This window comes from Rhinolophus sinicus, linkage group LG06 (assembly GCF_036562045.2).
Source record: "Rhinolophus sinicus isolate RSC01 linkage group LG06, ASM3656204v1, whole genome shotgun sequence".
In the NCBI taxonomy this organism is placed as follows: domain Eukaryota; kingdom Metazoa; phylum Chordata; class Mammalia; order Chiroptera; family Rhinolophidae; genus Rhinolophus; species Rhinolophus sinicus.
The window spans coordinates 116,387,402-116,399,549 of NC_133756.1; the positions used below are offsets into that span (position 1 = coordinate 116,387,402).

Below are 12,148 nucleotides of genomic sequence, written 5' to 3' on the forward strand. Positions count from 1 at the left end.
AACTGGGTAGGCAGCCGCCAACAAAGTTCACTACCATACCTTGAAAATATTTTTTCTGATGATACAAAAAATACTTGTCCATTGTATAAACACTTGGAAAATAAATCATAATTGGGAGAAGGCACTAAAAAGTACCCTAATACCTCTATCCAGAAAACCACTTTGCTATATTTTTCTCCTATATGTAGTTTTTACGTGGTTGAGACCATAGACCTTACTACCATTTTATATTTTGATGGCTGTAGAATATTCCATTGATGGTACAGTAATATTTAACAATTCTTCTACCATTGAACATTTAAGTAATTACTGAGTTTTATTATTGTAGTCCACACAATGAATATTATGGGCAATGAAGCATTTCATTTTTATTGAATATTTTCCTTAGAATGACTTCTCAGCATAAAACTACTGATCAAAAATATTTGACCATATGTGTGACTTTTATAACAGTACAGTTTTACTTTCCAAAAGAATGGTATAAGTTTAAATTGCTAACAAGGTATGAGTGAATTACTTTCATTATAGCCACGTCAGCATTGGGTGCTGTGATTTAAAAATTTGTGACCACTTTACTAGGTGTAAAATGGTAAAATGCTTTGACATGATTTTTATATTGGTGTCATTATCCTTATCCTGTGTTTGGCCTGGCTTTTTATTTACTACAGGGATCTGCAAAGACTTGGAGAACTTCAGTCTGAACTGGCAGGAGTAGCTGACTTCTCTGCTACCTATCTTCGGTGTCAGCTTCTTCTCATCAAGGTGGGTTTGGATCCATTATGTTTATGATTGTGAAGCTAAGAACACACTTAAATGGATCCAACAATGTTTGAGGCCATAGCTGGAAAAAATATATGGTTTTCTGCAGCCACTTAGCTATGGAGAAATTACGTACTCTGTGGTGTAATTATATTTCTCTAAGAATTGTTAACTCATATAGCCATTTGCATTTCTTTTAATTTGGAAGAATTCTTTCATCATTATATAATTAGAGCAAATTGGATACATCACTATTTTTTACTAGAATCCCAAGAGTTGTCATTGTTTTTTTTATGATTTGATTAGCAAAGAACTTGTATGAACTTTTATAATATTTTCTTAAAAAGTGCTGATTTTACTTTGTCAGAATTAAATTAGTCAAAGGTTGATTGCACTGCCCTTGAAAGGGCCAACATGATGGCATTTCATACTAGGTGGTCAGATTATATACACACACACAATTGGTACCCAAGAATCCGTTTCAGTTTGCTGCGTTGAAAACCATTGAAATAGGGCGGCCTGGTGGCTCAGGTGGTTGGAGCGCTGTGCTCCTAACACCGAGGTTGTCTCTTTGATTCCCACATGGGCCAGTGAGCTGCACCCTCTACATCTAGATTAAGAACAATGGCTCCACCTGGAGCTGGGCTGCCGTGAGCGGCCGTGAGTGGTCAGTGGCAGCGTGAGCGGCCAGCAGCCAGGAGCCAGTGTGAGTGGCTGACAGCCAGTGAGAGATGCCGTGAGCTGCTGTGAGCAGCCGGCCTCAGCTGGGTGGAGTGCAATGCTCATAATATCAACATGGGCCCGTACGCTGCATCCTCCACAACTAGACTGAGAGCGATGGCTTGACTCGGAGTTGGGGGTTGGGGAGGGGGGAAGAAGAGGGGGATAGAAAAAAGAAAACCATTGAAATAGTTCAATAGCTTTCAGCTTCTGCATCAGAGAGTAGAGTTCTGCTGTAAATTTAGGCTTAGGATTTAGGCGAGCCCTTCTTACTTGATAAAACTTTATCTTGGCTTTAGTTCCAAATGTTATTAATCTTCAAAATGATTAATGATATTTGTTCAAAGTCAGAATAAATGCAGGAGTCAAAGATCATTCCCCACTGTAAGATGTGTGAGCTTAGGGTTTTGCAGGAATGTGTATACATGTGAAGGTGGGTGTGTACATTGAAGTGGGTTGAGATTTAAACAGCCCTTCTTTGCCTAGATAGATTCTTTCAAATGTACATATCTACATAACCACCACCACAGTCAAGATGTAAAATATTTTAATTACCCCAAGAAGTTCTTTCATGCCCCTTTGCAAAATTGTTTGGCTTTTCCAAGCTTCTGGGAAACAGGACTAATAATAACTCTCCCCAGGTAAGGATGGTAACAAACAATGTGTGTGAAAGCCCTTGGCCTGGTGTCTGATACAGAGCATGTGCCATGTCACTGTTGTCTTCCTCCTGCTTCCCTGGCTTGCTCTCTTCTCCATGGGAATACAGGGAGGCCTTTGAAAAGAACCCGCTTTACTATAGTAGGAAAAGAGAAGAGAGAACCCCTAAAAAGAACACAGAATTATGTTGTTTACTCAGTGTCATGGAGTGGCAGGGTAAGGGACCCAGCCTCAGGACCCAAGGCAGGCTGGTGATTGATATTAGGGGAGGAGCTAAACAATTGCGTTGGCACGTCTCCTGCACAGCATGTGCTGTAGCCAGTAACGATTTTTATGAAGAATTGTATAACAACATCACAGAAGACAGTGTACTGTTATGTACCCCAAAAACATACAAAATTACTTCTGCTTTTGGGCTACAACTACATAAAAAACATGCATTTGAGAAATGATTAGAAGCAAATATTCAAAAACAATAGCTCTGTTAAGATAGTATGATTTGAGTGATTTAAAAATTTCTGTATCTGTAGTCTAGACCTGCCATTGTGTAATGTGTATACATGTGAAGGTGTATGTGACGAGGTACATGTGACTATTAAGCACTTGAAATGTTATTCAAATTGAGATGTACTGTACATGCAAATACACACTGGATTTCTTAGACTTAGTATGAAAAATGAATGTAAACTAGCTCAGTAATTTTAAAATATTGATTGCATAGTGAAATGGTAATATTTTGGATGTATTGAGTTAAGTAAACTATATTGTTAAAATTAATTTTGCTATTTTTTATTTTTAAAAATATTGCTAGAAAATGTAAAATTACATGACTTGTATTGTATTTCCGTTGGACAGTGTTAGTCTAGGCTTTCTGTAATGCTATTGAATTGTCTATAATTAAGAAGGACTGTGACAATTAGAGACTATAGCAGAAGTTTAGACAAGAGATGAGAGATGGGGCCATATGGACGGATAGGAGAGGAGAGAGAGAGAGAAGATAAAAATCTGTGGCTCTAAATGATAGTTTTGAATTAGAGACATTGAGAGAAGATGGAACCTAGAAACGCTCCCTTGATGTCTAGTTTGGATATGCCCTAAGATGGTGGGGCTATTTAAAGGATAGTAAGCATGGGGCAACGGATAAAGAACCACGGTCAAGGAAGAAAGGTCTGGGCAGTCAGGGAGGGCCAGAACCTCTGGAGCTGGCTCTCCTGGATGTTCTGGTGAGGCCTTCATGGCTCCTGCACTCTGCTTACAAGCACTAGTCTGGGGCAGGACCTTTGGGCCAGGACTTGGATTGAATGGGGAGGAGTTCATTTCGTCCAAACCATGGATCTCCACGCTCTCCATAATAAGTAGGGCTTATTGGCTTAAAAGAATAAGACTGGGAGGAAGTGCTGATCGCAGTAGATTTTAAGAGCAAAACAAACATGTAAATCTCTAAAGATATGCCAGTCTTTGTGACCTCTGTTCTGTACTCTCCTGATTTGTCTTTGTAGGCCTTACAGGAAAAGCTGTGGAATGTGGCTGCCCCTTTGTATTTGAAACAGAGTGATTTGGCCTCAGCAGCAGCAAAACAGGTAAGCTTACTGAGACTTTCTCCTCAATAGATCTCTGTGCTGGAATGGTCTCATCCAGGTCAGAGCCAGAGGCCTTCACATGGCTCCATGTCTCTGCTGTGGCCTCCCCAGTTTCAGCCTGTGATGACAGAAGTGAGTGATTTGAGATGCAGTGTAATTAGGGGTCACAGCACTGGCTTGAGAGTCAGGGGACTTGGGTTCTAGTCCCCTGTCTGTCTCTAATTTGCAGGGTGATATTGAGCAGGTTACTTATCCTCCCTGGATTTTTCCTCTGTAAAATATGGCAGCTCAATTCAGTGATTTCTAAGATGATTTTGTGTTCTAAAATATTAGTTTGTATTTTAGATATTCCAAAATTCAGTAAATAATATAATGAGTCTTTCATCTGAAAATGTAGCTGAACTCATTTTCAGGATGTTTATATTTTTAGTCTGTACCATTTCTTGTGTGTTAAAAGGTCCTTATGCCTCTCCTCAGTTCATCAAGTAGCATTTCATTTAATTTTCTTGAGCTCATTTCCTTCTAGCTCTGAGCAGTTTCCCTTCATTCTTAGGTATTGGGATTTGGTGAACTCTTATGGGTCTGATCTTCCAGATAGTGAGTCTGTATAGGACCGAGTGATTATGACCCAGTAGTAGGAAGTGATGGTCACTGTGATTGCTTCATTACAGTTCACCAAATGATTTCCAGTTCATTTTAATTAACCCTCATAATAAATAATCCCATTAGGTGGGAATAAGGATTAAGCCCATTTTACAGGTAAAACAGTTAGCTCAGCAAGGTTAAGTTCAGAGAGCTGTAGGTAATAGAGTCAGGGGTTTTGAGCCCAGATTCTCTACTACCCAGAGTCCGTTTTCTTTCCACTATTCTGCTTGATCTCTTATCTGATCTAGACTCCCTCTCAGACCTGCTATGTGGCGTGTTGTAGGGGAATAGAACTTAATGACAAGAATCCCAAAATGGCACTTGTTGGGAGGAAGGGGACCAGGGAGCAGTAGTCGGGAAGAAAGAGAGGAAAGGAATTACCATTGCTGTGTGCCAGATACTGTGTTAAGCTCTTCCAAGCCCCATTTAATCCTTTAAATTCTACAGTGTTGTTACTGTTTCTTCCCTATTTACAGATAGGGAAACTGAGGTTCCATGTAATTAAGTAACTTGTCTTACTGACAGTTGGAGGAGAGCCTAGAGTAATTTCTCTGACTCTAAAGCCTTCAAAGGAAGGCAGGCACAAAAGCGGAAGAGAAGTATCATTTGGATGGAAGTAGCTGATTTGGATAGAATAGAGCAAGAGTTTAAGATGTACTAGGTTTGAGCTGAGGTCATAGACATTGTTTTCTGCACTCATTCCCTCCCCAAACTCCCTTCAACTGAGCAGGCCTATAAAACGGTCTGTCTGATGACTAACAGGTGGTTAATGGTTCCTGATGTTACATTCTTGAGGACTTTTCCTGGGAATTGAGTTGCTGTACATAACCTATAATTATTGTTCCCCCTGCATAGTGAGTTTGGTTTAGGGTAACAAGCAGTGCTTTTACAATTTTATCAATGATTAAACTTTCATAGCTTCACACCATCAACTAAGGATGATGTTATTACCAGAAGAAAGTCTTTCGTTTTTCAATTGATAAAATAATTTATTATCTATTTGCAAGACATACTATACATTTCTCTCAACACTTACATTAATTTCTCTCAAATTATATTAATTTCTCTCAACATAGGCACTTAAAAATCTCTGTTCAGAATTAAAGCATAGGCAATAAAAAAGAAACTCAGTTCAGAGGTTCACCTGCAATTCTGTGCTACTCTCAAGGAAGACTTGATATTTTCACTGATCGTTAATTACCTTTTCCTTACAGATCCTGGAAGAGACCTACAAAATGGAGTTCATGTACAGTGGTGTGGAGAATAAGCAGGTGGTCATTATACATCACATGAGGCTGCAGGCCAAAGCCTTGCAACTTATAGTAACGGCACGAACTGCTCGAGGGTAAGATGTGCGGCTGGAAGGGGTGGCAGGGTCCTTTAAAAGATGTGCAGAGATCTCACCAAGGTTAATGATAAGTAAAATGATATTCAGGAAAGATTAGCTAAGGGATATTATCATTCATTTTTTCAGATATTCCAAGTTCTAGTCATGGATTAGATTAGATCCCTGGAAAAACCCTCCAGTGGTTCTCCATTGCCTACAGCACAACCTAGAACTTCATCTGGCAACAGGGACATTCTGTATGGTCCTTGATGGCTTTCTTTAAGACTTTAGTACCAGGACCCACCTTTTCTCTTTGCAAGAGACTAGCAAGCTCGCTTCCAAGCAGTAAAGACAAATTAAGAGACTGTACTGTCCAGTGAGACTACCGTGTTCAAATCCTCTCCGCTTACTAGCTGTGGGCCTTGTTTCCCTGTCTGTAAAATAAGAATGATGGCAGCATCTAACTCATGTGGTTTCTGTGAAGAATGAATTGGATAATACATGTAAAAGCCCTTAGCATGATGCTTGGTACATAGAAGAGCTCAATATATTTTTTTTATTTTAACTTCTCTGAAATCAGATATTTTGATGGTGTGCCATAGTTTGATTGAAAGTGGGGGTTTTTGGTTCTTGGTCTTTCCTGAAATAAAGATGCATCTTTAAAAAGATGGCATCATAGATTTGATACAGTATTTATGTAACTTGTTGCCACATCAAAGACATATCTTTTTTTAAAAAATATTTTGCAACATTAAATAATTCATATTATTCTTTTTTTTTTCAACTTTTATTTAAGTGTGTTTTTCCAGGACTCATCAGCTCCAAGTCAAGTGGTTGTTTCAGTCTAGTTGTGGGGGTGCAGCTCACAGTGGTCCATGTGGGGATGGCACCAGCAACCTTGTTGTTAAAGAGAGTCGCGCTCTAACCTGCTTAACTAACCGGCTGCCCCCCCCAAAGACACATCTGATATTCACTTCAGCAGTTGTGTGAATCCAAAAGTCTTATAGAAAAATAAATATGGATGTTTAAGTAAGCACTTAAAAATACTAAGTCAGAAAGAACGTTCTGAATATTATTTTATTTCTTTACTTATCTGAATAGTGACCTGATAAACTCAGTAATTTAATCTTAGAGCTATCATACATTCATTTAACAAATGTTTAATCCTTACTACTCAGTCACAGTTGAGAAAAGATAGGTGCTTGTGATGGCATCTACTTTTTTATTTAAAGAAAGTAGAAGTATTTTTCAGTTTATATGATTATTGTAAAAATTTAAATACTGCAGATTAAGTGAAGGTTCTCTGATAATCCACCTCTTCTAAAGCAGCTGTCAACAGACTTTCCCAAGCCAGATAAACATGTGTAGATGATAAATGTGTGTGTATTAGCATAAATCAAATCCTAATATACTTTCTGCCTCCTTTTCATTTCACCCAACAATGTAATATCTCATCTTTCCATGCCATTATATAAAGATTCTAATATATTTGGTCTTTATTCATACTATATTCTTCCATTTGTATGCGTTCCTGCTTCGTTTTTTCCTTTCTTGATTTTGGCTAGCTCTATTATTTCTTTGTCTCTTACTTCTTCCAGGCGTTTAAAAGTTGTGTACCCTGATTCTAACCCATTCAAGAGAGAGGCAGGACGTAGTAGCTAAGAGAGTTGTGGTGCCTCATTATGTGGGTTCAGACATTGGCTACACCATTTGCAAACTTAGAGACCTTGGACAAGTTGCGTGAACCTTCTGTGCCTGTTTGTTCCTCATAAGTTAAACGGGGATAATATTAGTTCCTGTCTAATTATTATATGTGAAGTCCTTAAAGTATTGCCTTACACATTCAAGGTAAATACTTGATAAAAGTTAGCTCATACTATTTGTATAAATAGTATCTTTACTCTTATATTTTTAATCAACATTGAACTTTTATCAGCATAAAAAAATTAGAGTTTATGGTCACCTCTGTGAAGGTCACCTCAGATCAAAATGAAAGTTTTGGTGTGCTTTTATTTGATTGTCTCAAGCTATTTAATTCGGAATTTAGTTTCAGTTTTATGTTTTTGTAATATGTGTCTTATTTTAAGAATTCTTTCTTAAAGTATGCATTCATATTTATATGTACATTATAAATTATTTAGCTCCAGTTTGCCCACCACTGTTTTATACTACAGTTGCCTTTTGAAATTCCTTGTTCACTATTTATTTGACTGGAACACATTCTCTAGCAATTTTTTTTCAGAATAAGTATATAATTAGTAAATTCACTGAGACCTTGCATGTCTGAAACTGCCTTTCTTTTGCTCTCCACATAAATGGAATTCTTTCAGAACTCTGTAAATATTACTGTGTTGCCTTTTAGTATTTAATGCTACAGTTAGGATGTCTGATGTCAGTCTGCTTCTCTTTATTTTGTAGGTAGCTTATTTTTCCTGGCTCAAAGCTGTAAACTTTACTTTCTATTTAGAAATTTCACCAGGATATGTCTAGGTATGTGTTTCAATATTCTTAATGACCTTCATTGGTACTTGGAAGTCTCAACTCTGTTTTTAGCTCATTTTTTCCACCCTCCATTATTTCTTCAGTTACTACTTCTTCCATCCAATCCAGTCTCTTATACTGGATATTGTATCTTCTGGATCTATTTTCCCTGTATCTTATCTTTTCTCTCATAATTTCAGTTTTTTTGTTTCGTTTTTCTACTCTATCTTCTGAGTAAATACCTCAATATGCTATTTTAATTTACCATTTCAGTTTTCATCATTTTTCACTCTAGTATTTTTTGTTGATTTCATTACTACAGTCGTCCCCTCTTATCTGTGGGGAATACGTTCCAGGACCCCCAGTGGATGCCTGAACCTGCAGATAGTATCAAACCTTATATATACTATGTTTTCTTCTCTACATACATGCCTTTTCACTTAAAAGAAAAACTTTATGGCTTCTCTTTGGCATATCTGAATTGCCAGCATCACTACTCTTGTGCTTTGGGGCCACTATTAAGTAAAATAAGTATTACTTGAACATAAGTACTGTGATACTTCACCAGTCGATCTGATAACTGAGAGGGCCACTAAGTGACATATGGGTGGGTAGAATATACCACGGGGACATGCTGGACAACGGGATGGTTCATGTCCCGGGTGGACAGTGTGAGATTTCATCATGCTATTCAGAATGGGGTGCAATTTGAAACTTAATTTTAGAATTGTTTATAGTAAGAATTTTTCATTTAATATTTTTGGACCATAGTCGACAGCAGGTAACTGAAACCACAGAAAGTGGAGCTATGCATAAGGGGGACTGCTGTACTGTGTTATTTCCAAGTGTGTGTTCTTCTCTGTACCTTTTTTGGTAGCATTTTCTCTTGCTTTGTCAATGCAGTAGCCTTTCAAATCTCCTCTTAATCTCATGGTGGTTGCTTATTTGAATTTTTTAATAAAAGTTTTCAGTGCTTTCTTGCCTTGACTTTATCTCTTTGAGGTTTGCTTGATCTACTTTAGCGCTCGTGATTATCCTTATGACATCTCGCAGTTTCCCGTTGTCTTTGCATACTTATAAGTGAAAGTCTAGACCAGTTTTCATTGGTGATTGGTATTGCCTTCCCCAGCAGTTGTAGGTCAATGCTTGATTTTTCCTGGTGGGCCTCATTTTTCCACTGCTTTCCTTCCCCACACCAAGGAAACAGTGGGGCTTCTTAGTGGTAGATGCCTACTTTATGTAGCATATAGTTGAGGCTTCCTGTTGTGTTTTGGGGTTTGGGGAGAGTGCTCAGATCTTCTTGTATTTTACTCCCTGGAAGCTCTCCAACCTGGTTCTATATGAGCAGGCCCCAAAATGGCCCGGCTTGGCCAGATTGCTTTCCTTTCAGCCCCTGCTTAGCTGGAATTCTCCTGTCCAACCCTCTCCCCGCTGCAGGTCTTTGGTGGGTTACCCTCGCTATCAAATTTCTGTTCCACTCTGGTCATTTATCAGAGTTAAGAAAGTTTCAAGTGCTCCCTGTTTAGGAAACTAATTTAACTGAATGGTGCTTGTAGAGTAAGTTTCCATTTGCCATTTCTCATTTATTCTTTCATTCAACAAATATTTATTGAATAGGACCTATGTGATGAACAAAACAAGGTCCCTACTCTCATGGAGCTTACATTTTAGTAGAAAGACTAAGCAAGGTAATTGAGAACCTTGATACCATTCTGTTACATGCTTTTATATAAGGCAAAGAGTATTTGTTTTTCTTCACTGGAACTTTACTCCTCCACTGAATAATATATTAATGAAAATAAGTGGGAAGTTTCGTGCAGAAATTACAAGGAATAAGAGAATGCACAAAGATCAAAAGGAAAAATCCATTGTGTGATTAGTAAATTACGTCAACCTAGCATGTTTCCTGGATTATTTACGTATGTAGTTAGTTTTTACTGAAATGAAATACTCTGAGTACTAGGAGGCTGAAGAAGTCGAAATAGGAAAGAATATAGTCTGTGTCTGTGGGCAAAGTAGTAACAAAACCTATTCCCCTTCTGCACGAGAACTTGATCTTTGGTTAACTTTCTAGGTCTGTTCCCTGGAAACCTGACATTGTCAACTATATTACTAGGTAACACTGCTGTTGTAAAAATGATCTTAGAAAATGACATGTAGACTAGAAGGAACTGTAAATGAACGATGATTACTTGATGCAGGCTCCATAGCTGTGGGCTTCATTGAGTGCAGTGGTTCTTGTAACTGGCATATCCCTTGTGGGGACCAGGGGAGGCATGCCTGTGGAGTTGTTTCAAGAGCTCTTAGCACCTATGGAGAGTGAGGCTTCTGAGCCAGGATGGTGTCCACACTTGCCTGATGGAGATGTCATCTCTTTGCACCCAAACTGTCAGCAGCAGAGTCACATCTCCCAGACAGACAGCTATGTGAACTGCTGAATGGACTGCTCTCCGGACTCCCACAGAGAGGAGTGTGACACTGCACTGCCTGCAAGCTGTGCTCCCGTCCGATATCCTTAGTGAATTTGGTGCCAAGTGTGGCCTGTGATAATCTTTGATTGTGAATGTTCAGTGAACCTAGTGGGCACTGCAGTGTTTTAATTGGTTCTTGGGATCCTGGAAAATACTTCCCCTCAGTCCATTAGCAGTCCCCTATTTCCTTTAGAGGTAATATTTATGGTGTAATATGCTCATTCTCTTTCATGTAGGCTAAGGTCCTCCTCAGTTTGTGGATTTCACAAGCAAATTCTTTTTTTTTTTTTTCTTTTCTGCAGAGTTGACCCCTTATTTGGGATGTGTGAAAGATTTTTACAGGAAGTGGACTTTTTTCAAAGGTAAGTATTTCATTACTGTTTTAGCTTGTTCAGTCTTAGTTATGTAGAGAATAGCACTTAAAGAGTGACAAGAGCAATCACAAGCAAGGATTCTTGGGTTAACCCATGCAGCCATGCTATTATTTGTGGCAATGTGCCCTAAATTGTGTATTTTCTTCAGTGGTGTATAAACTTCTCTAAGCTTAACTTCAAACCTAAACATATAACAATAGAATAATAAAAACATCAGAAATCATTTGCACTCAGCACTCAGCTGGGCCATAAAAAGACAAGTATTATGTGGGAGTACTCAGAATATCTTTTGTTGAAAAGTCACAACTTGTCTCTTCTTACTTAAACTACTGTTCTTAAACTTGCATTTCTCTGTAATATACAAAAAAATTGTTCCATAATTCTGTGGGTAACTAATTTTATAGACTAGATATGTTTTCTCAGAGTTCTGTAGAAAGCAAATCAGTTAAAACAGATGCAGTAGATGAGTGGAAGGCTTGGTGAAGTGGTGGGAGTCCAGGTAGTGACGAGACCTGTGGTGTGCTGGCAATAGAATACTGGGAGGAAGGCATTTGTAGAATTTTAAAGCAGTTGATTAAGTCTGATATTTCATTCTGCCATCCCTTGTCCCAACCCCCATGAACTTCACCAAACCTGAGGTTTATCTGACTCTACACTTACTCTTTTTTTCCTTTGGGTGATGATAGCTTCCTATAGGGCTGGGTTGCAGTACCACTCTTCACCAATAGGTGCTGCTCTCTAGCAAATGGTACAGTCTGCCTTGGCTCTCTAAAGAGGCTGGCTTCAAATCTGAACTAAGGTCATGCCTTACTTTTGGTTTTAGATTTTTTTAAAGTAGTCTGGTTTTACATAGTTGGGTTGAAGAGATTTTTGGAAAGGTGACAGCTTTGAATTACTAAAGTTTCTCATCTGTTTAGAGTTTCACATTCTTTCTTAATTCAGCCTCTCAGTCCCTTCACTGATGTCACCTCTAAAGAGAAATATTTTTTGACTATCCTCTTCCACAAGGTAGAAGTACAGTGGAATCAGTCAGAGCTGGGAAAAAGTTACTTAACTTTTAGTCTCAATGTGACATCATTCTCTCCGAGTCTCAGTGTTCCTATCACTTGAATATAAGCTCCATTAGGATAGGCA

General features: G+C 38.4%; 1 protein-coding gene across 1 annotated transcript in view; it reads left to right on the forward strand.

The window, feature by feature from the left end:
- Positions 1-12,148, forward strand: part of INTS4 (integrator complex subunit 4) — a 93,291-nt gene that overhangs the window by 72,413 nt on the left and 8,730 nt on the right. The window contains exons 16-19 of the mRNA XM_019726396.2: positions 669-762; positions 3,636-3,716; positions 5,576-5,706; positions 10,943-11,002. Coding sequence (XP_019581955.2) covers positions 669-762; positions 3,636-3,716; positions 5,576-5,706; positions 10,943-11,002 — 366 coding nt within the window. The remainder of the gene's footprint in view (positions 1-668; positions 763-3,635; positions 3,717-5,575; positions 5,707-10,942; positions 11,003-12,148) is intronic.